The sequence below is a fragment of the Solanum pennellii genome, chromosome 3, assembly GCF_001406875.1.
Source record: "Solanum pennellii chromosome 3, SPENNV200".
Taxonomy (NCBI): domain Eukaryota; kingdom Viridiplantae; phylum Streptophyta; class Magnoliopsida; order Solanales; family Solanaceae; genus Solanum; species Solanum pennellii.
This window is the reverse complement of record NC_028639.1, coordinates 1,568,887-1,593,949: the sequence shown is the minus strand read 5'-3', so window position 1 is coordinate 1,593,949 and position 25,063 is coordinate 1,568,887. Positions and strand designations below refer to the sequence as shown.

General features: G+C 32.2%; 4 protein-coding genes across 5 annotated transcripts; 2 read left to right on the top strand and 2 right to left on the bottom strand.

The window, feature by feature from the left end:
* The first annotated feature begins 2,975 nt into the window (after window positions 1-2,975).
* LOC107014723 (subtilisin-like protease SBT1.3) lies at window positions 2,976-5,674 on the top strand. Its single transcript, XM_015214763.2, has one exon. The coding sequence runs from the start codon at window positions 3,132-3,134 to the stop codon at window positions 5,457-5,459; it is 2,328 nt and encodes a 775-aa protein (XP_015070249.1). The 5' UTR covers window positions 2,976-3,131; the 3' UTR covers window positions 5,460-5,674.
* A 4,089-nt stretch (window positions 5,675-9,763) lies between these two features.
* Window positions 9,764-12,881, top strand: LOC107015364 (probable protein phosphatase 2C 75). Of its 2 annotated transcripts, none has more exons than XM_015215616.2 (4): window positions 9,764-10,310; window positions 10,520-10,876; window positions 11,195-11,300; window positions 12,300-12,881. In XM_015215616.2, the coding sequence occupies exons 1-4, from the start codon at window positions 9,978-9,980 to the stop codon at window positions 12,644-12,646; spliced, it is 1,143 nt and encodes a 380-aa protein (XP_015071102.1). In that variant the 5' UTR covers window positions 9,764-9,977; the 3' UTR covers window positions 12,647-12,881. The 2 variants fall into 2 exon arrangements, with proteins under 2 accessions (XP_015071102.1, XP_015071103.1); XM_015215617.2 differs by having other exon boundaries at window positions 9,765-10,298.
* Window positions 12,882-15,594: 2,713 nt separating this feature from the next.
* Window positions 15,595-18,310, bottom strand: LOC107014128 (probable protein phosphatase 2C 75). The gene is made up of 4 exons (XM_027915807.1): window positions 18,104-18,310; window positions 17,556-17,948; window positions 16,622-16,727; window positions 15,595-16,003 (listed from the first exon to the last, which is right to left on the bottom strand). Exons 1-4 carry the CDS (start codon window positions 18,308-18,310, stop codon window positions 15,708-15,710), a joined length of 1,002 nt encoding a protein of 333 aa, XP_027771608.1. The 3' UTR covers window positions 15,595-15,707.
* A 2,189-nt stretch (window positions 18,311-20,499) lies between these two features.
* LOC107014077 (probable protein phosphatase 2C 75) lies at window positions 20,500-22,886 on the bottom strand. The gene is made up of 4 exons (XM_015213939.2): window positions 22,656-22,886; window positions 22,069-22,464; window positions 21,488-21,593; window positions 20,500-20,927 (listed from the first exon to the last, which is right to left on the bottom strand). The coding sequence occupies exons 1-4, from the start codon at window positions 22,884-22,886 to the stop codon at window positions 20,623-20,625; spliced, it is 1,038 nt and encodes a 345-aa protein (XP_015069425.1). The 3' UTR covers window positions 20,500-20,622.
* Between the last annotated feature and the right edge of the window lie 2,177 nt (window positions 22,887-25,063).

Genomic DNA, 25,063 nt, shown 5'->3' with positions numbered 1-25,063 from the left:
AAATGTTCCAAAAATTTATTTATGGTTATAATTTATTCTTTGATAAAGATATATTAGAATTAAACTTATTGATAATTTCTCAATTTATTAAATTTTCTCATTTAAAAAGATAAAAACTTAAAATTTGAATTACATATCTAAATAATATTTTAATTTATACCATTTTAATTACATTTTATAATTTCAAATCATGTCCAAACGAGATACCTCAGTATTATCAAATAAGTGTGGCCTACATTTCGATGCGATGTTAAATGATAGGGTAAAGTAGTCAAATTTGTCGACCATTTAGCTTGTCACGAACCCCACAGTAGCATGGCTTTGAATGCTGCTTATTCAATTTCTTACCTATATACTAACCAACTTTTTTTTTATATTCACTATTTATATTAAAATTCGGTTAAATTTAATTTTGTATTAAACATATTACATTAAAAGTAAAGCTGCTTTTTATCAAGATCTCAAACTTTGAGGCCTCTTAAATAAAAATAAAAAAATATTTATCATATCATCACAATCTTATTTGGTGGGAGTGACACAAATATTAGAAAACCAAAAAAATCAAACTAGTTTTTGGTTTGATAATATTTTTCAAAGTCTATTCTTCGATTCGGTGTTCAATATGAGGTATCAGAATGTTGGCGGTGTACGAAGAACGAACTTTTTTTCTTTAAATCTAATATATATATATATATATATATATATATTCCCTCAACTAAAAATAAAAAATCAATTAACAATTAAATCATTTATGAACAAATCAAAGTAACAACAAATGTACAATTCAATAGTTAAGTTCAAATATTAATTTTCAAGAGGAACCCAATTATATTTTTTATCAATGTATATTATGTAAACGGGTCTGTCTTTGTCCTTAGTTTTCTCGAGAAGTAGTTGAACACACAATGTTCTTAACAAAAATAAATATAGCACAATAAGTGTTTCATGGCGAGAAACATCATTCATTAATATAGTTTTAAGTTTCTTATACTTTGATTTTCTCTTCATTTTATTTTTCATTCGCATCAAAAAATTAATTTTAAAAATACTGAAATCAACCAAATGGAAGTAGAAAAGATTGAACCTAATTAGCTTGATTTTGAAATACAATACACACTTTTCTAAAATTTAAAATTCAAAAAACAAATCAAAATTTAATAAAATCAAACTGAAAAATCGAAAGCGTCATTAGAAAAATTGCTGTTCTAATCTACTGTATCGGTTACTCTGTACATCGGATTCGGGGCCAACGGTGACCATTATTGATGTTGATGTCCATCAAAATTCAACAAGGGGAACTACAATTCTCACATGTATGTATGTAAAAAAATAAAAATTTATGAATAAATAGACCACACACATTTTATTTTATGTGACATATAAACATATAAAACTTGAGGTAAAGTAAAAATTAGTACTATCAGATAAAGATGCATGTATCTAAAATATTCGTTTATTATGCCTATATTATAGGCTCAAATCTTATAAAGCAGCATAAACTTTTACATTTGTCATAATTATACTGACCATATATTCCATTTGGTACGAGAAGCCAACTAATAATGGGACCTTGAATCGAACGAATAACTACTCTCTTCGTTTAAAATTGTTTATCATATTATGATTATCGAAAGTTCATTTTTTATATATTGCGCTTATCAAAAATTAATTTGATTAATTTTTAAAGATAAATTAAATTACATTAATTCGATATTTTAAATAAAAAATTAGATATTCTAAAATTACATAAATAGTATTATAAATTACAATTTTTTGTATATTAATATAATAAAAAGATACATATTAAAAATTTTATAATTTAATTCTAAAAATAAAAATTATGATAAACAATTTTAGACAAAGAGACTAGTCCTCAAGTGACAGAAACTTTATGCAAAAGTTTCTTTCCTATAGGCTAGAGTTAGTACCTGAAATTAATTAAAACAAAATTTGGGCAAGCTTTAGCATTATTAGATGATTTTTAATTTTTGCACTTGTCTAGATTAATGAAAATTTATGGGTCGATGCATTTTTGACTATTTCTTTTTTTTACTATAACCTATTTTAATAGGCAATTTTTGCCTTCTTTATATGTAGATGCTTCTTTTTTGTTTTACTAAGGGAGCAAATCAAAGAGTGAGGAAAGCACAAGTGTGACATGAATAAACTAGTAGCAAAAATGTATAGTACTAAGCATTTCTCACATTCTTCTTATTAAAAGAATCTGTCGTGAATGAAAAGAAGATTAAAATTTTAAAGTTAAAATATTTTTCTTTATCAAGAGTGAGAGATTCATCTAAGAATAATATCGAAATAGATCTTAGAAAAGTCTCAATCTTTAGCCATACCTAGAAAAAAACCCAGTGAAAACGATGAATGAATAAGGAAAACTAATATGGCGTAATTCTTCCACATTGATTCCATATAATTACAAAGAGATCAATCTGCTTGTGTTGATAATAGTGCACTAAAATCAAATATCAATAGGCTCTTATTGAATCCTCTGTGAGTGAGGGTATTCCTTGTGAACTTTATGAATTACCATTAAACTTAATTTACACTTCTATTAACATAAGTTACGTACAAACACTAACATGAATTGTGGTACGGTGATGCAATTGATTTATCTCTAACCAGATGTCTCAGGTTTGAATTTTAAATATGAAAAAAAATCTAATCGAATGTGGTACCCACGATGTGCAACATTTAACTATTTAACCATGGAAACACATGGACCATAGTCCTATAACTATTAACTTTAACCCGCTTGAGCCAACTTTTCTTTCTTAATAATATCCTTTTTTCTTTCACTTTATATATGATATTTGAATTCGACTATTTTAAACTTATACATACGCTATGAAATTTTTTTTAATTATAAAATTCGAACACGAAACCTCTGCTTAAGGTAAGAAAAAGCATGACGTAGTCTCAATAAAAGCCTTAACTACCTTACCATTCATGAAAACAACCACCTACTTTTATTACCAACACAAGAAGATACATTAATGGCCCATCCATTCTGCTAACTATTCAATACTATCTAAAACACCGACGCATTCCCAGATAACACTATTCATATTCAAACCTCTCTTCTTGAACTCTCCATTTTCCTTTCTCTTCTCCAAAAAATGGCTGGAATGCTACTGAAATGCATGTTTTTCTTTGTATCAGTATGTCTTGCTATCAACTTAGCCAAATGTAGCCCAAACTCTAAGAAAACTTACATTATCCAAATGGATAAATGGGCTAAACCAGATGTATTCGTCGACCATGTTCAATGGTACTCATCGCTCGTAAAATCAGTACTACCATCTACACCAGAGGTAGGAAAAACAGGGAATGAAGAAGAGAGGATACTCTACAGCTACCAGACTGCTTTTCATGGTGTTGCAGCTCAGCTTAGTGAAGAAGAAGTGAAAAAATTACAAGAACGAAATGGGGTTTTAGCTGTTTTTCCTGAGATTAAGTATCAGTTACATACCACTAGAAGTCCTCTGTTTCTTGGGCTTGACCGTGAGGATAGCAGTAAGTTGTGGGCAGATAGATTATCTGACCATAATGTAATTGTGGGTGTTCTTGATACTGGGATTTGGCCGGAAAGTCCGAGTTTCAATGATAGTGGAATGACTAGTGTTCCATCTCACTGGAAAGGGGTTTGTGAAACAGGGAGGGGTTTTGAGAAGCATCATTGCAGCAAGAAAATTGTTGGTGCTAGAGTGTTTTTCCGTGGGTATGAAGCAGCTTCTGGTAAAATAAATGAAAGGGGTGAGTTCAAATCGGCAAGAGATCAAGATGGGCATGGTACTCATACTGCTGGAACAGTTGCAGGGTCTGTAGTCCGTGGTGCTAATCTTTTGGGTTATGCTTATGGTACTGCTAGAGGAATGGCTCCTGGTGCGAGAGTTGCAGCTTATAAGGTGTGTTGGGTGGGTGGGTGTTTTAGCTCAGATATACTTTCTGCAGTTGATCAAGCTGTGGCTGATGGGGTTAATATTCTGTCAATTTCTTTGGGTGGTGGAGTTTCGTCTTATAATCGTGACAGTTTGTCAATTGCTGCTTTTGGGGCCATGGAGAAAGGGGTTTTTGTTTCATGTTCAGCAGGAAATGGTGGGCCTGATCCAATTAGTTTGACAAATGTGTCACCATGGATCACTACAGTAGGAGCAAGCACTATGGATAGAGATTTTCCAGCAACTGTTGAGCTGGGGACGGGGAAGATTGTGACCGGAGCTTCACTTTATAAAGGTAGGATGAATCTTTCAACACAAAAACAGTATCCTTTGATTTACTTAGGAAGTAATTCGAGCAATCTCATGCCGAGCTCATTGTGCTTAGATGGTACCTTAGATAAAGCTTCAGTTGCTGGAAAAATTGTGATATGTGACAGGGGAATTAGTCCTCGAGTTCAAAAGGGGCAAGTTGTAAAAGAAGCTGGAGGAGTAGGAATGATTTTGACAAACACTGCAGCTAATGGTGAAGAACTGGTTGCTGATTCTCACCTTCTTCCGGCAGTAGCAGTTGGTGAAAGAGAAGGAAGAGCAATCAAGCGTTACGCGTCTGGTAGAAGCGCTACTGCCACTTTGAGATTTCTTGGGACTAAATTAGGGATCAGGCCTTCGCCCGTGGTTGCTGCATTTTCTTCCAGAGGACCTAACTTCCTCAGTCTAGAGATTCTAAAGCCAGATATGGTGGCACCAGGAGTGAATATCCTTGCTGGTTGGACTGGTGCATTGGGTCCGTCTAGTTTGCCAATTGATCAACGAAGGACGAATTTCAATATATTGTCTGGAACTTCAATGTCATGTCCACATGTTAGTGGCATTGCTGCTTTGCTCAAGGCCAGACATCCAGATTGGAGTCCAGCAGCAATTAAATCCGCACTCATGACAACTGCTTATGTTCATGATAACACTTACAAATCTCTAAAAGATGCCTCATCCGTGACTCCTTCGACCCCATATGATCACGGTGCAGGACACATCAATCCAAGGAAAGCTGTTGATCCCGGTCTGGTTTATGACATAGGGGCACAAGATTACTTCGAGTTCTTGTGCACGCAAGAACTCAGCCCTTCACAGCTAATGGTTTTCGGCAAGTTCTCAAACAGAACTTGCCACCACTCACTCGCTAATCCAGGGGACTTGAACTACCCAGCCATCTCTGCAGTTTTTCCTGAAAAGACAAAACTTTCAGTGCTGACCCTTCACAGAACAGTCACTAATGTGGGTTCTCCCATCTCAAATTACCATGTTGTAGTCTCATCATTCAAAGGCGCAGTCGTGAAGGTCGAGCCAGAACGATTGAATTTCACCAGCAAAAACCAGAAACTGTCTTACAAGGTCACATTCAAAACGATATCTCGTCAAAAAGCACCTGAATTTGGATCCCTGATATGGAAAGATGGAACACATAAAGTAAGAAGCCCGATTGCAATCACATGGCTAGCATCAGTGTAGTTCAGCATTGCCAAATTTCAACTAGCACTTTGTTTCGCGGGGATAATAAAAAGCATGTTGCCGCAAGCCCCTATGTTTCCGCAGTGTTGTTTTAACTAGGAAACTGTTTCTTTTGTTTATTGCTAGCTGTATTGCCAAATTGCTTGTAGCAACTATCATAATGATGAATTTGGTAATACAAAATGCAGAAAAAGTCAGTTCTTCAATTGATTCAATTTTGCGTTGTTGTTCATACACTTATACTGTAAAATGATTACCCTGTAGAATAGTCGAGGTGCATAAGAAATATGTTGCAACGACTTGAGGAACTCTTGTCCAAAATCTAGGCATTAGAACCTGTCTCACATATATTATTTTGGTGTTATTTCCACGTTTGTGCAAAAAACTTCAAAGGTACATTATGGAGCATCAAATAGAGTTTTGTAGTACATTATGACAAAGAACCCAACATTTCATAGCACGACAAAACATATTGATATTCTTTACCATTTTATTCGTGATTTGGTAGAAAAGGAGAAAATATTGTTAAAATATTGTAGCACACAAGAGTAGTTGGCTGATGTATTGACGAAGACTTTATCAAATGAGAAATTCAATTATTTCAAAGAATTGTTTGGTATGTGTAGTTTTGAATCAAGATAGAGTGTTAAAGAGTGGCTCAAAATGAAAATTTCAATTATTTCAAAGAATTGTTTGGTATATGTAGTTTTGAATCAAGAGAGAGTGTTAAAGAGTGGCTCAAAATGAGTGACTGCATTGAGACATGGTTAGTTTGATAGAATTAGACTTTTGATCTTAGTTAAGTAGTTTCTTATATTTACTAAGTTTTATTAGTGTAAGTGTTGCAGTGGGTTAAATGATCTATATTATTTTAGAATTAGTTGTTTATTTCTTAGCCTATATATCATGTGGACATATTTTGCTATTCTAAAAACTCCTAGTTAATCAAAAATTAAAAATAGTCACAACTTTTTCTCTTTTATTTTTTTAGATTTCTCTTCACTCTTAGTCCAACAAGATACATATAATTAAATGTATTTTCTTATCGAGATACATGTATCTTGACGCGCCAAATTCATGTATCTAGAGACCAAAGTATAGTACAAATAGTAATATTGAAAATTCACATAAAGACAAGTAATTAATTCATAAATTAGTGATATTTGTGTTGGTTGCCCACAAATAATAGGGCATCTTCCTTTGTATAAAATGAGTATTATGAAAAGTTTGATAAATATTTTAGTGTTTAGTAAAATTTGTATAACGATAGAAAGAATTAAGACAGAGAAAAATATTTCAAATCTCCAACTTGTTTACTACTCAAAATTAAAGTGATTTTTTTTGTATTGAATGGAGGTGTCTTTTGGTGAAACTTTGGACTTTTTAACTATTTTAAAGTTGTTTGAATTACACGATATTATTATACCATTGTATCATAAATGAAGCAAATTAATAATTATATCAAAAAATATTATATCACGATGAACTTAAATCTCCTTAAATAGAAAAAATTATTCGCACCTTAATCCAAATATTTATGGAAAAATACATCAAATCCCTCCTGAACTTGGCAGCAAAACTTACTTTTGTAATATAACTATACGAGCATTTAAATACATTTCTTAACAATTCTGAACTAATTAAATACCATCCTAAGAGCTGACGTGACAAAGTGAGTGTACTCGCTCTTCTCAAAGTGCGTGAAATAATAATAAAAAATGAAAATTGAAAGGTAAAATCATACGTATAACATTTTTTTATTGGCAAAATCTAACTAATAATTTTTAAATTTTTTTTACAAGTTAAAGTTCAAAGAATGTGAAATTTCTTGTTTAGAAGTAAATGAAATTTGTGGGTTCAATTATTTTTACAAAAATATTTAATTTTTTTGTTCTCTCTTTATTTTGTTGTCTTTCCCAAATGTCTTCTCCCCATTGTAGCACTGGTTATACCTTTCTTCTTTCATACTAAAATTTTTTCCTTCATCTTCATCTCTCACCTCACCCTTGTTCATTAATCACAAAAATTCAACACCCAGTTCATATTATTGAATGCAAACTTTCTTGAATTTTAAGTAATTCATTTTGAATTCTATTAGTTGTGATGCAAAAAAAATGTAGATCCATCAACTTTTTTACACAATCTTCATTTTTCATTTAAATTGTTAAGAAAAAATAATTTTCAGTATTCTCCAATCGAAAAGTTTGTGGGAGATAGACGGTTTGAAGAAGAAAAAGAAGATGTGACTATTGTAATTTTAGAATGTATTTTTAATTAATTGATTAGTGTTATGAGTTTAAGAAAACAAAAGAGGTAAATAAACAAAAAAAAATTAAAAATTAATGACGTGGTACTTACATGACTGTGACGTAGTGCTTACATGGTTATGATGTGGCAGGTGAGAGTGATATTCTACTCTCAACATTGTATTTATATAGTTCAAAGAAGTTAAACATGATATTTAAATATCCGTATAATTAAAGTACTAAAATAAGTTTTGCTGTCAAATTCAAAAGGATATGTTGTATTTTTCTAATATTTGTTTATTTTATTTCATGAGTGAAGTTTTGTGATTTCACAAGCCAAAACTTGTCCTAGTTGTCTCACTATACGTGCATGTATTAGGACCACAACATATTTTTGTTTTCTCCCCCTATATAATATAAAAAAGTGAGTTCAAATTTTAAATCACCGATATATCATTATTGCTTGCATTGTGTGAAGCATGTGATTCAAACACTCCACGTAAAATTTGCCCTTCATATAATATAAAAAGCAAATTTATAATTTTAAATAACTAATATATCTATATTTTTTTTACGTAAAATATTAATTTACGTAATTCAAACACTCCATATAAATCCGGGTCACAAGCAAAACTGGCGCTGATTCCCATCATCTCTTACCACGTGGGCCATGGAGAAACATGTACGTACGGTCTTGTATTCCAGAATTACAAAGAGACTCAAATACCCGTTGAAAAAGTCCTTGAAGATTTTTTATTTATTTATAAATTTTTAAAATATTTTCTTAATCTTAATTTACATGATTTAAAATGAAGTTTAAAAATTTTTTAAATAAAAAATATGAGGTATAAAGTAAATAATAGATATTTAAGTGATTATAAGTTAACATTATAAAGTTATTAAATGTAAAAATATTTATTTTAGACATTGACAAAAAAAAAATCATACAAATTAAAATAGAAAAATCAATATATTCGAAAAGTTTCATTCGTCTCGCATCAAAAGGGGGGAAATTAATATTCAAACCAAAAGCATTATTTATCTTGAAATATAAAAATTTCCGTACGTTGTAATCTACTAACCAGGTGAAAATGTATCAAGCTATTTACTTTTGAGTTTTAATATATTTGAGAAGTTTCATTCATCTCACGTCGAAGGAGGAAAATTAATTTGGATTCGGTGGGAAAAATTACTCCCTTCCTATTTTTTTTGGCAACTTTCACATATAACAAACAAATAATTGCGCTCCATAGCAAACATAAAACTGTATAATTCGCTATACATATACAATTGTATAATTCGCTGGCCTAAATTATATAATTCTCTGGCCTATTTCGATGCAATTGTATAAGTCGCTATCCTATTTCACTGCAATTGTATAATGCACAATTGTATAATTCGCTACCTATTTCGCTGCAATATTTTTATAAAATTTGCTTTACATACAATTGAATCAAATTAAAATGTATGTATATTCCATAATTATAAGTGTATAGCAAGAAGATATATATGTTTTTCTCTCGCTTTATACAAAAACAGAAACACAATACATACACTTCTGTTTTATAAAGATAGAGAAAATTATATTTCACTGCAATTGTATAATTCGCAATTGTATAATTCGTTGGCCCTTTTCTCTGCAATATTTTGTATAAAATTTGCATTTGTCTACAATTGAATTAAAGTAAAATGTTTGTAAATTGTATAATTAAGTGTATAACACGAAGATATATGTTTTTGCATGTGTATATACAATTTATTTTCTCTCGCTTTATACAAAACAGAAACAGAATTTATACACTTCTGTGTATCAAGCGAGAGAAACGAGCAGAGGGAGAATGGTGAGCGAGAATGAGAGAGTGGCGAGCGAGATTTTTGGGAGAGAGGCGCCTGACAAACTTTGGCTAACTATGGAGCACAATTAAATTGAACCCTAGCTACTTCATTTATTTTAGGTTATTAATTTTCTATTATATACAATTTTCCCAAGTAGAAAAGCAAAGAGTACGTGTCTCAATAAGTGGTTGGTTGGGGGCAAGATGAAGGTGGTGGTGTTTGTCACATTTTGGTCAGTCAAATTTCTCAACATTTTTTGTCACTCTATATAGAAACAAGTCGAAATAAGAGCTACAACACAACAAATATACCTACACTACACGTATACACAAATTGTACCATACGTTTCCAGTCCATTCCCGATCCCTGACTACATAACATAAATATGCCGTTTATCTCACCGTAATTTCTGTAGCGGTTACACTAGTCGGAACTGATGTTCAGTGACAAGGACGATTACTCTGAGAAATGCCGTATGCGACGACGCCACCGTAGAATTCAAATGAGAAGGCAGCACCACCCGAATCTATTATCATATTTGGGGCAAGGAATTTTTGAAGCTGGGAAGATGGAAGCTTCTTCGTCTTCTAGTGAAGCGGAGGCAAAAGGACCGGTGGTTGGAGCAATTTCTATTCCGGGAAGGCAGCGTGTAATGGAAGATACAATTTCAATTCGACCTAATCTATGCTCGCCGGAGATCAATCGCTGCAGACCTGTTGATTTTTTCGCTGTTTACGATGGACATGGTGGACGTCATGTAAACCCTACGGTTATGTTTAATTTAACCTAACATTTTTTTCCCCTTTTTTATTCACTAATATCTTATATTTTCAGGTTGAAATTTTTAAAAATAGAAATATAGAGGCTAATAGAGTTTGTTTTATTGTTGCTGGGATCTGGTGTTTGTGTAATGAAATTACAGATTGTATTTGAAGACGATAGTAGCATAATCAACTTACAGCTTTTTTTCCTATTCAGGTAGCTTCAATGTGTAAAGAGAGAATGCATGAGGTACTAGAAGAAGAGCTGATGCGCATGAGAAACAACCAAGACATGGGACGACAACCATTGGAAGGGCAGAGGATGGAGGAAGCATGGAGAAGAGTATTCAAAAGTTGCTTCTTAAAGATAGATGAGATGGCATCATGCATATGTAGTGAATGTGGTAGTGTAGGCTACGAATGTGGCTGCCCGCTGAGCGTATTAAAACTCACAGGCTCCACTGCAGTGGTGGTAGTTTTGACGGATGAGACTATCATTGTAGCTAATTGTGGTGACTCACGCGCTGTTCTTAGCCGCAGTGGAAGTGCGATCCCTCTTTCTTATGATCACAAAGTATGTCTTCTCAATTCACGGTTATGCAGTCACTAGATTCTTTAGCCTTAGTAAAGAAATTAGATAATTAAAACATACTGTGTTCCTTTTAAGTATTATTAAAGATACATTACTTGACAGTAGTTTATTCAGTAAGCACATTAAATGGCTAATGCTCCATCTAAGCAGAGCTTGTACTAGTTGATGGTTGAGCATATTTGGGTTCATGATTTACATTTATTAACTTCATAGAGAGCATATGAAAGAATCATTAGTAGCTCACCTACTTGAAGAACATGAGTTTTCCTAATGAAAAAGCAACTTGACTTTCTGTTGCAGCCAGACAAACGAGAAGAACGTGCCAGAATAGAGGCACGTGGAGGTCGAGTTGTGTTTACTGATGGAGCACGAGTTGAAGGAGTGCTTTCCATGTCCAGGGCAATAGGTAACTGCTTTTTCCTTTTGGAGAGCATGTTTAATTTCTATGTGCAATGACATAATTGCAGTTGAGTTTTGCCAGTGGAAATATTACTCGTGGACATACAGTAAAAGCTTAATGTGGTCTTGCTGAATTTCTGTTTCCAATGAAGGAAACTGGCATTAGAACTGTTGTTTTGTTTGTTTTTCCTTTTACGTACATCATCCCTTCCTTAAGAGGGTAGAATATTGCCTTCAGCTGCTCAGCAGCGACTGCTACTGTTGCTTCTTCAAGCAACAATATTTACTCTTCTATAAAGCAGCTGCAACCTTTTGTTGTGGAGAAGTCAAGCTAAGCAATTCCCTTACATTAGCCAATAAAAATATAAGGGCACATATCTTGTATCAGGCATCAACAGAAGATTGGAGACAGCGAAGACTGATTATTAGTTAATCGTAGTACATGATTTGCTAAACCACTATTTATTGTTTGCTGCTACAAGTGCCAAACTCACCCTGGCTTCTTAGTAAATTAGTTGTAGTCGTACAAATTCAGGCAATGTAACCATTGTACATTTGTGAATCTGTATCTCTTCTAAGGATATGCAAAGGAGATCAGTTGGGATTTATAGAAGGCGTCATATTTAGGGCTCTATTTGGTATGTGCATGTTGGTAGAACACCTACTTATACGTCTGTATTCAATTATAAGAAGACTAAGTAGAAAGATCTTGGGTAAGTTGGTTATAGATCTTTGGAGTCATCTTTTGTGCTTCAATGTATATGGGCAGGACAAACTGGGAGCTATTTAGTGAAGAGACATTAGTTGCCCTAAACGGATTTATAGTACTTCCATTGATGTTTCAAAATGATGTAAGAGTTTTACTAAGGGCAAGGGGAGTGCGGTAGCGATACCAGCATAGTTGTTCTTTAGTCTATTTCCAATGTGTAAATTTGCAGCAGTAGGGGTAGTTGTCTACTTTGGTGCAAATACTATTGAATCTTCTGTTATATTTCATTGCAAACAGGAGACAACAATTTAAAGCCATATATCACATCGGAGCCGGAGATGACCTTTACAAAAAGGGAAGCAGAGGATGAGTGCTTGATTCTCGCAAGTGATGGCTTGTGGGATGTTATATCAAGCGATATAGCGTGTGCAGTGGGTAGGGAGTGTCTTCGACAAAGAGATCCAGCTGGGAACTTTAGCTCCAGGCTTTCTTCCGTAGAAGGTGATAGCAGAGGAGCAACGTTTTCTTCACGAAGGGCATGCTCAGCAGCAGCGCTGCTCACCCGGCTTGCTCTGGGCCGGAATAGCTGTGACAATATCAGTGTTATTGTGGTGGACTTGAAAACAAACCACAGTGCTGTGTAGTTTCTAGAGCTAGAATGTAACATACGAGGCACTTTTCGAGTTCTTTCACCGAATCAGGATAGTTTACGATTTGAATTTTCCTCTTTTGTTGTCATTTGCAGGTGAGTGATCTTTTATATAATGAAGTTGACAATTCAGACTTAAACAACCGGTAAAGGTTCTACTTAAGATGAAACTTGTGTGGCTGACGTCTAGTTGAAAATGAAACTTAGATATCAGTTTGATTTTATTCTTACATAATTGTAAGCGTACTACAATATATCTGGTGAAACCTTACAACTTCAATCTACAATGGTTTATGACTAAGGGGTCGTAACCAATATTAATAAGAACAATTCATGATTTTTTCTCACCAAAACACCATAACTTCCTCATGCTGCCTCTTAAATGAATTGATTCTTTACTCTGTTGCTTTCAAATTTCCGACCAGTAGTTCAAACTTCAAAATGCACCATAAAATCACGTTTCGAGTTGTTGAAATTTTTGACATTAATTAAGAGTGCTAAAGTCTTTACCGGCACTAGTTAAGTGTCATTAGTATCAATATCGTTAAAGGCTTTAGGTACATATACAAAGAGTGTTAATTGTCGATAAAAATATATATTTAGCGATAATTAAAAATTAATTGCCTCTAATAATCACTTTTGATATAGTGAGATTATTTTCTCTTGGTTAATATTCAATCTCTGCAAGGCAAGTAACATAAACTGGAACCTTTCAACAATTTTTAAGCTATCGTACAACAATTAGATATATGATGACAATAATAACAAGAATGTTACAAATCCACTTTATTGTGTGGATGTTTATTTTAATCCATCCTAATGTAATGTATCTATTAATTGTATTAATTAAATATGCTTTAACATATTTATAAAATATTGTAAAGGATGGTTGGAATGTCCTATAAAAGGGTAGTCTTTCACCCTTGTGAAATACACTTGAGGAGAATAACAAAGCTCTCAATCTTTATACTTGTCATCACCATTTGTCTTATCTTATTGTTTGTGTATTCTTGTATTTTTCTCTCGTTTTACAACACATTATCAGCACGAGTCTCTAACCAACTAAGAGATTATAATCAACTTTCTTTCAGAGTCAGTTTTCATCATGTCGAATTTGTCAAAACTTGAATTTGTGGCACTTGATGCTTAAATTCACCTTACCGCTAAGGGTCTTGGTGATAGTATAATCGAAGGAAATACGACATCAAGTCAGGATAAAGCAAAAGCTATGATTTTCTTCGTCATCATCTTGATGAAAGCCTAAAGGTTGAATACCTAACAGTGAAATAGGTTTGAAAGGGAGGTATGACCACCTCAAGGCAACAGTATTGCCAAGGGCTCGTTATAAGTGGATGCACTTAAGGTTTCAAGATTATAACACCGTAATTGAGTATAACTCTGCTGTATTTAGAATAACTTTCAAATTGAAATTATGTGGGGAAACAATAAAAGATGAGGACATGTTGAAAAAGACACTAACTACTTTCCATGCCTCTAATATGATATTACAGCAGCAATATCGTGAAAAAGGTTTTCAGAAATACTCTGAACTGATCTCATCTTCTATTAATTTTTTTTCCAATTAAATAAACTTCTCCAACCATCGGGAGTGGTTCTTCTGGTGCGTCTGTTCTTGATGTTGCTAAAGGGCCAAATATTTTTAAAAGGCAAATATTCAGAGCCTAAAGAGCAAAAAAAATAGGTCAAATATTTTAAAAGGACAACAAAAATTAGTTGAAAATCAAAAGGGAAATATTTAAACGGTTGTGTAAATTAGGGTAAGAATACGCAAGACACAACTCCTTATGCGCCTTTACAAGGCGCGAGCTGACAGCATCTTAGGTCTGTTTTCCATTAGTATATATTTAGCTTTCTTCACTAATGGGATATGGAAAGTAGCTGAACTTCATTACAATTTGAATGCATACATAATATATTTCCAGTTTCACCAAAAAATGTTTCTTTTTCTTATCTCATACCAAAATAGGCTATTGTTTTTATCAGCTGATTGAGTCTAAACATGCTGGAGAATAAGTTTAAAATGTTGGAGTTCATCAATATTATGTTCTCATACATGCAACTTTCGTTTTCATAATGAACAATAGTGTCATTTTACCTTAATTTTCACGGTCTTTATCCTTCCGTTTAAGTATTGTCCTTTTGATTCTCAATTTATTTTTATTGCCCTTCTAAAATATTTGGCCTATTTTTTACCCTTTAAGCTCTGGACTACTTTCCAAGCTAGGAAGGTGGTCAGAGGTTCGAACTGGATAAATATAAAATATATTAGGGTAGGTGAATGCGGAATGCCTAATTATTAATGACAATGAAAAATACCTTTTGCTCACCTCCAAGCTAGAAGTTATTCTATAACAAGATATAATTTTATTTTGAATAGAGGCTTTTATTTGAAATGAGCTGAGTTAACATGATATGATATATAGCATGTATTGATCAAATTTCAAATATCAACTTCTTTTAAATAAATATGTTTTCTAAAATACATATAATAAAAACAATTTATTTCGATAATTAATTTGAAAAGCATTGTTAAACAACAATTATTATTTGATTGTATTCTTAAAAAGTGCTTCTAAAAGTATACTCAAAAGTGCTTTATGAAAAGAAAAAAAAGAACTTTTGTGGAGAAATTGCTTGCTTCAACATTTGCTTCTCCTCAAAAATATTTTTTATTTTTCTAAAAGCTTGGTCAAATATCTTAATTTTCTTTTTTAGAAAATAAATAATTTTGACCTAGGAAAATCAAGTTTGACCAACCAGACTATATATTAGACTAAATAGATATACATGATAATGAAAATTTTCAGTCATAATAAACTAAATTAATCAAGATTAAGATTGAATATCAGATCATCCATTGCCATAAAAGGCTACTTGCTAAAATCAACTTAACAAAAAAACAAATTACAGTCATTTATGCAAATACAAATTTTAGTCTTTAATTAGCTTCCTCAATAAGAGAAAAACTTTTATGCAAAGCTTAATAAACCATCTCCAAATAAGAAATTCATCACTAACTATCCAAGATGTTCAACTCAAGAAGTTATCTTCAAATCAACAACGATAACGCTTATGTTATCTTTGCTACCCCGTCCCATAGCTAGCCGAGTAAGCAACGCTGCTGCTGCATTACTTGGGGAAGAAAATACGTCTCCACTCCCAAATGGCTTTTCTTTTTGAAGACATTCTCTCGCCACCTTACACGCATCATCATTTAATACAGCCTTCCATAAACCATCACTAGCAAGGATTAAAAACTCATCTTCTGCTTCCCTTTTTGTGAATGTAAACTCTGGCTCGGATATGATATACTTCTTTAGATACTTGGCTCCTGTTTGCAATGCAAATTAAAAGAAGGAATCGTCGATACTAGTATTTAAATTTCTATATAATAACCCAAATAAGAAAATGTGCCTAAGAAATATATATATAATAAAATTAACAAAACAATTGAATCTACAAATTTTAGTTATATAACGACATAGGTTTTTCTTCCTGAATCATCACTAGCTAACCCTACTGCAAAGTCACTGATCAACTTAGATGCATAAAAATTACAACTCAAAAGGTATCAAACCAACTTACTCAAAAATATCAAGGGTGCATGTTCGATTCGCCAAAAATAGTGCATTTTTGAAGAATCCAAGACAGTGCAATATCAAAAATGAAGAATCCGTGCAACTAACTTTTAGTTGTCATCTTATAAGCAGACATTGAATGATATACAACACACATTTCCAACATAACGCCCTAAATAATTTAAATCATGATTGCCTCTATTTCATAACCTAAGATGAATGATGGATATAAGTATTGCTTCGATTGGTAATTTAAATCATGATTGTCACTATTTCATAACCTAAGATGAATGATGAATATAAGTATTGCTTCAATTGGTAACTACAATAGAGGATTAAAAGTTTCCTGAAAAAGGAAAAAATGAGTTTACCTATTGCACGAGACATAGGCAGTATTCCTAGAACTCGTGCAGAACAACCAAAATCAACATGGCCTCCACATGCCTCAATTCTAGCACGTTCCTCTGGTCTGTCTGGCTGTAATGAAAAGTCACATTATTTCTCAAAGCTGAAGCAAGAAAATAATTGGATATTTCCTTGGCTAAATTTGGAACTTTAACAAAGAGAGAATATGAACATAAATCATTTACTAAACTCTTGTTGCATGTACTTTATTTGGTTCCGCCAAAATTATAGCTAGTGTGATTTATGAATAGTAAATCAAGTTGTTGATGTAACCAAAAAACATCTAATTAGTTATAATGAAGCTCATATGTATGGATGGATGGACATCCCTAAGCTAGCAGTTTGCTCAAATCAATTAGATAAAATGCAAATGCCTAGTATTAGAATTAAATATGAAAATTCATTAAATCTATTTATTAGGAGGCCTTTTTGGTTGGTTGCCAAAAGAAGAAAAAAAAGTGGAAGAAGGCAAGTTATGTACAATTGCATAATTGAACATTTACAACAATTACACCGTATAAATGCCTATCTTAATTTTATCAATTATATTTAATGACAGAGGTGACTCAATGATATTAGGGTCTAAAGCCAAATCCAAAGAAGAGGCCTTAAATAGAATTAGTACTTAATTTTCGCAAATTGTGTTAACAGCCAAACATGTATAGTGAGATGTGGACATAATTCACATTTTCTCTATGAGGTCGAATATCAAAAGGCAAAATTTCTTGATATGAAATATTTTTTTTTTTTGAAAGTGTTTTACTTGACCTAGATCTGAATTGATTAGATATATAGATTCTTAACTAAATAAATGATATCACTTACAAATTGAATAAAAGAAAAAGATATAGTTTGATCTTTAAAGAAATTTCATTGTATAAATTCTTATAAAATACATACCTTGTGATCAATAGATAGAGGTATGGCTCTCCCACCACGGCAAAGAACAACACGTGAATCTCCGCAATTCGCCACAATAATAGTTTTTTCTGTTAGAATAGTGAGTAGAGCAGTGGAGCCTCCTATTCCATAGTAATATGGTGGACAGCCACAAGGAACACCTATACCACACTTATAGCACGTATCAAACGCCATCTCATCAATTCTCTCGAAGCATCTCTTCAACACCCTTCTCCACATCTCCTTAACCCTCTCCCGTTCCAATTGTTTTTGGCTCAGACGGGTGATGATGTTGTTGTTGTTGCTGCTGCTGCTACCAGTTATGATGGTCTTCGCCATCATCAATTCTTGTATTAGTATAAGATACATTCTATCTCTACACAATTCAGCAACCTGTATCCATAATTTTTGCATCCACTTTAATAATCTAGGGTAGTACTTCTAAAATGGATCAATTTTGATTTATAAATTGTTGCTTATCAATAAAAGTAAAATGATAATGAAAAAATATGAACGGTGAGAGAAAATAATGATTTTTTTTTCCTTACATGCGGTCCACAATGTCCATCATAAACAGCAAAGAAATCAATAGGGCGATGTTGATTGATAAAAGGGGAGCAAAGATTTGGCCAAACAGATATCGCATCTTCCATTGAACTTCTTCTTCCAATCAAAGAAATTGCTCCAACCACTGGCACTGGTTTTTCTGGTGCGCCTATGGGTGATGTTGCTGTATCAGAATCAGAATCAGACATCCTGAAATTTTGGTACACCAAAGTTAATAATGAAAAATTAATCAACAAATGAATTTTCATATAAAAATGTCAGAAACCTTCTGGGGAAATCGTCAGTTAGGAATTTACTTCTTGGGGAAAGCGTCAGAGTTCTTAGGGAAATTCTCAGTTATGAGTGAGAAGAGTTTTCGAGAAAAACATCAATAAAAAAGGTGCAAAAGCCTTCTAGGGGAAATCGCCATTGAGATTGATTCTTATTGATGCCATTGTTACAAAAAGACATGGGCATTTGTAGGATTGTGAAAAAGTAATAAGTATATTTTTTTGTATTTTTGTAATCTGTATAGAAGGAAGGAACTCGTGAATGATTTCAAACGTATACTTCATGTGTATATACAAATATTTTTGTAATTTATATCTGTTTTATATGTAATTTGTATTTCTTCTGTTCACATTTACTGCATGCATTTGTTTTGTTTCTAATATAATAAATCCCTAGTTTCTCAATTAGAGACTAGAGTAAAAAAAAATGATAAAGTTTTACTTGCTTCTTATAGTGTGAAAACAGTGTAGCATCCATTTTTGAGTTTGTAAGTCATGAAAATGACAAGCTTAATATAAATACAATTAATTTTTGAGATAAGTGTAAAAAATAAATTTAAATTATACCTTTTTTAACTCTATTTTAAAAAACTGGTAGAAATTAGGATATTTTTAAGAGTACACCCATATAAAACATAAAAGTGCCCTTGTGCAATTGGTAAAATCTAGAGATACCACCCTCGAGACTAGGGTTCAAATTCTTCTCAAGCCTGTATTTTTATTGTTTTTATTTTAAGTTTAGCTTAGACCTCATATTTGAGCTATATTTATATTGATGCACCCAAAGACTTTAAATCCTGAGTTAGCCTCTGCATTTAAGCTAATACAATTCATTGTCTTAAGCTTCCTCAACAAGAGAAAACTTTAAAGTGAAGTACAATAAACCATCTTCAATTGGGAAGATCCCCTTGGCTGGTTATGCTAATTAACTATCCAAGATGTGCAATTCAAAAAGTTACCTTCTCCTCGTGAAACTAAACTTCAATATAGTTTATCTTCAAATCAACCACAATAACATTTGATGTTATCTTCACAATCCCGTCCCATAGCTAATTGGCAAGTAGTGTTGCTACTGCACTTGGAGAGGAAAATGCAGATGGATTTTCTTTTTGAAGACACTCTCTAGCCACCTGACACGCCATTTCATTTGAAACAACATCCCACAAATCATCACTGGCAAGAATTAACAACTCATCTTCCTATTCCATCTTAATCATTAGCCTCTATTTAAGTCGACATCCGTGAAAACTACAAAAAATCACCATTGTCAACTCGCGTCTTATAAGACACATAGAGAGTTGCGTATTTTTATCCTAATTTACACGGCATTACACCTATTGTTTAAATGTTGCCCATTTAGTTCTCCTACTTATTTTTATTGTCCTTTTAAAATATTTGGCCAATTTTTTTGCCCTTTAGGCTCTGAACTATCCTCTCCAAGCCAGAAAGGTGGTCAGAGGGTGGGTGGATAAATTTAAAATATATTAAGACAGATTAATGTGGAATGCCTAATTAATGACAATGAAAAAATACCTTTTGCTCACCTCCAAACTAGAAGTTATTCTATGACAAGATATCATTTGATTTTGATTAGAGGTTTTGGAATTAGCTAAGTTAACATGATATGATATACAGATTGTATAATCAAGTTACAAATAACAACTTGTTTTTGAATAAAAATGATTTTTTTTTAAATACTTATAACGGAAAGTAATTTATTTCGCTAACTAATTTGAAAAGCAATATTAAAAACAATTATTATTTGATTGTATGCTTAAAAAGTGCTTCTAAAAGTATACTCAAAAGTGCTTTTTGAAAGAAAGAAAAAACTTTTATGGAGAAATTACTTGCTTCAACATTTGCTTCTCCTCAAAAATATTTTTTTACTTTTCTAAAAGCTTGATCAAATATCTTAATTTTTTTAATAAAAAAACAAACAAATAATTTTGATCTTGGAAAATCAAGTTTGACCAACCAAACTATATTTATACTAATTAGAGATACATACACCAAAAACTATATCAAGATTAAGATTAAATATCACATCATCCATTACCATAAAAGGCTACTTGCTAAAAGCAACTTAACAGAAAAACAAATAGCAGTCATTTATGCAAATACATACCATAGTCTTTAATTAGCTTCCTCAATAAGAGAAAAACTTTTATGCAAAGCTTAATTAACCATCTCCAAATAAGATATTTAACTAAAGAAGTTAACTTCTCCTCAAACTAAACTTCAATATAGTCTATCTTCAAATCAACAACGATAACACTTATGTTATCTTGGCTACCCCGTCCCATAGCTAGCCGAGTAAGCAACGCTGCTGCTGCATTACTTGGGGAAGAAAATACTTCTCCTCTCCCAAATGGCTTTTCTTTTTGAAGACATTCTCTCGCCACCTGACACGCGTCATCATTTGATACAACGTTCCATAAACCATCACTAGCAAGGATTAAAAACTCATCTTCTGCTTCCCTTTTTGTGAATGTAAACTCTGGCTCGGATATGATATACTTCTTTAGATACTTGGCTCCTGTTTGCAATGCAAATTAAAAGAAGGAATCGTCAATACTAGTATTTAAATTTCTATACAATAACCCAAATAAGAAAATGTGCCTTAAGAAATATATATTTAAAAATTAACAAAACAATTGAATCTACAAATTTTAGTTATATAACGACATAGGTTTTTCTTCCTGAATCATCACTAGCTAACCCTACTGGAAAGCCACTCAAAAGGTATCAAACCAACTTACTCAATTTTGTTCTACTTTTAGTACATGTTGCTCTGACTCTTCAAAAATACCAACGGTGCATGTTGGATTCGCCAAAAATAGCGCATTTTTGAAGAATATGAGACGGTGCAACATCAAAAATGAAGAATTCGTGCAACTAAGCTTTTAGTGTCATCTTATGAGCAGACATTGAATGAAAGGACATACAACACACATTTCCAACATAAGCCCTAAATAATTTAAATCATGATGGTCTCTATTTCATAACCTAAGATGAATGATGGATATAAGTATTGCTTCGATTGGTAACTACAATAGAGGATTAAAAGTTTCCTGAAAAAGGAAAAAATGAGTTTACCTATTGCACGAGAAATAGCCAGTATTCCTAGAACTCGTGCACAATCATCATAAACAACATGGCCTCCACATGCCTCAATTCTAGCACGTTCCTCTGGTCTGTCTGGCTGTAATGAAAAGTCACATTATTTCTCAAAGCTGAAGCAAGAAAATAATTGGATATTTCCTTGGCTAAATTTGGGACTTTAACAAAGAGATAGTATGAACATAAATCATTTACAAAACTTCTGTTACATGTCTTTATTTAGTTCCGCCAAAATTATAGCTAGTGTGATTTAGACAAAATCCAAATGCCTAGTATTAGAATTAGATATGAAAAATCACGAAATCAATTTTATTTTTAAGGAGGCCTAAAAGAAAAAGTGGAAGAAGGCAAGTTACACAAATTATGTTATGTGCTGAAATCTTTTAAAAAATTAATACCCTAAAGTCATTGTACACTTTATAAGTAACAGCCTAACATGTATAGTGAGATGTGGATATAATTCACCTTTTCTTTATGAGGTCGATCAAAAGGTAAAAATTTCTTGATATAGTTAGATCTTTATAAAAAAAAGTATATAAAAATTATAAAATGCATACCGTGTGATCAATAGATAGAGGTATGGCTCTCCCACCACGGCAAAGAACGGCGCGTGAATCTCCACAATTAGCCACAATAATAGTTTTTCCAGTTAGAATTGTGAGTAGAGCAGTGGAGCCTCCTAGTCCATAGTGTTGTGGTGGACATCCACAAGGAACACCTATACCACACTCATAGCACGTATCAAACGCCATCTCATCAATTTTCTCGAAGCAGCTCTTCAACACCCTTTTCCACGTCTCCTTAACACTCTCCCGTTCCAATTGTCTTTGGAACAGACGGGTAAAGATGTTGTCGTTGTTGTTGTTGCTGCTGCTACCAGTTATGACGGTGTTTGTCATCAACAATTCTTCTAGTAGCATAAGATACATTCTCTCTCTACACAACCCAGCAACCTGCATTTTGTAACCACTATAAATAGTAGTCCTAATTTAATTTATTTTATATCCACTTTAATCGAAGTTAGTGCTCCTAAAAATGGATCAATTCAGATTAATAAATTGTTGCTTATCAATGGAAGCTAGTAAATTGGTAATGAAAAAAATATGAACGGTGAGAGAAAATAATAGATTTTTTTTTTACTTACATGAGGTCCACCATGTCCATCGTAAACAGCAAAGAAATCAATAGGGCGATGTTGATTGATATAAGGGGAGCAAAGATTTGGCCAAACAGATATCGCATCTTCCATTGAACTTCTTCTTCCGATTAAAGAAATTGCTCCAAACAGTGGCACTGCTTCTTCTGGTGCGCCTGTGCCTGATGTTGCTGAATCTGAATCAGAATCTGAATCTGAATCATAATCAGAATCAGACATCCTGAAAGTTGGTACACCAAAATTAATAATGAAAAATTGATCAACAAATGAATTTTCATATAAAAATGTCAGAAACCTTCTCGGGGAAGTCGTCAGTTAGGAATTGTAGAAACCTTCTCGGGGAAATCGTCAGAGAAGAATCAAAAGCCTTCTTAAGGAAATTCTCAGTTATGAGTGAGAAGAGTTTTCGAGAAAATCATCAATTAAAAAGGTGCAAAAGCCTTCTAGGGGAAATGAACGCCATTGAGATTGCTTCTTATTGATGCCATTGTTACAAAAAGACATGGGCATTTGTAGGATTGTGAAAATGTAATAAGTATATTTTTTTGCATTTTTGTAATCTGTATAGAAGGAAGAAACTCGTGAATGATTTCAAATGTATAATACATGTGTATATACATATATTTTTGTAATATACATCTATTTTGTATGTAGTTTGTATTTCTTCTGTTCACATTTGTTTCTAATATAATAAATCCCTAGTTTCTCCATTAGAGAATAGAGTAAAAAAAATGATGAAGTTTTAGTTGCTTGTTATAGTGTGAAAACAAAGTGTAGCATCCATTTTTGAGTTTCTAAGTCATGAAAGTGACAAGCTTAACATAAATACAATTAAGTTTTCAATCAACTTTTTCTATCTAGTCAAAAAGTATTTATAAATAGTTATACAGAAAAATAAAACATTTAAACATTCTTACAAAATGTGAATTAAAAGTACTTATTATACTTATAAAATGACAGAAAAAGTAAAAGAAAAAAAAACTACTATTAAACATTTTTTTTCTTGTTCTCAGGAATTAAATTTGTAGATGAAATCATCAAATTTTATTTCATATATTAAATAATTTTAAAAAATTACTCTTTTTTGTCAAAAGAACCAATATTGACAGATTTTCATTACAATTGAATCACATCAAATCGAAAAAATTAACTTGTGGTTTGGTTGGTTGAAAAAAATAACGACCACTCTTGATTTGGTTTGATATTAGAAGAAAAGAAGTCAAATCAAACTCAAATCAAACCAATATATATATATATATATATATATAGTTTATAGTTTTCAATTTTATATATATTATTTCAAATTTTGGCTGTCAAATTTTATAAATATTTTATTTTATATTAAGATCCGAAGTTACAATTATATAGTTATAGTTTTTCAAATTTGAAGTTAAAAATTTGCTTTGTAAATATTTTTTGTATCCTGTCTCTAGCCTTTAATCTTATTACTTTAACAAAATGAACGTTGATATTTCAAAATAAATATTTTGTACTCATGTGAATTTTACAGTCTTTTTGAAAAATTTTATCCACTGAACATTTTTTGAGTTTGGTTTATCACACAGATAAGTGAAAGAATATTTCATCGCTTTTCATATACGGTATAGTTATAAAGAATCGGAAAAGAAAAGAATCGACTAAAATCAAAACCAAAAAAAAACTAACTTTATATGATTTAATTTGAGTTTTAGATTTAATAAACCAACATAATTAATTTAAATTTTTTTATTAAAATGTCAAATTAAACCAACCTATGTACACCCATACTTACAAGAAAACTTGGTATACGCAACTTAATAGACAAGTCAAATTGAGTTCATACAAGTAAATATAAATCGTCTTCTTCAATAAGAGAACTTTAAAGCGAATTAACTATGCAAGATATACAATTCAAAAAGTTACCTTCTCCTCATGAAACTAAGCTTCAATATATTTATTTTCAAATCTAACACAATAACATTGAAACATGATATGAGATGTGTAAACTGAACAAAGTTTAATTAAATTATTTTAAATAAAAGTTGATGTCAATTTTACGAACCTCCAACCGAATAAGCCTAATAAATACACCACGAATCGTAACTGAAGTCTAATCTAACTGACGCATAAGAAAACAAGCTTTGTAAGAGGGAATCTATTAACACGTTTCTGTCATCAGGGGCTTTCTCTGCTCCTTATCCTCCTCGAAGCGGCTGCTCTCCCTTTTTTTATTATTTTTTTAAATATTTTTATTGAAATTTAATTAAATTTAAACAAAAAATTTATAACATCATAAAATTACACATTATATTTTTAATATATTTGATTTCTCGTTCTCAAACTTGAACGAATATGTTTTATATATATTATTTGATTTTGATTTTTGGGTTGTGGATTTGACTTTGGCTTTTATTTTT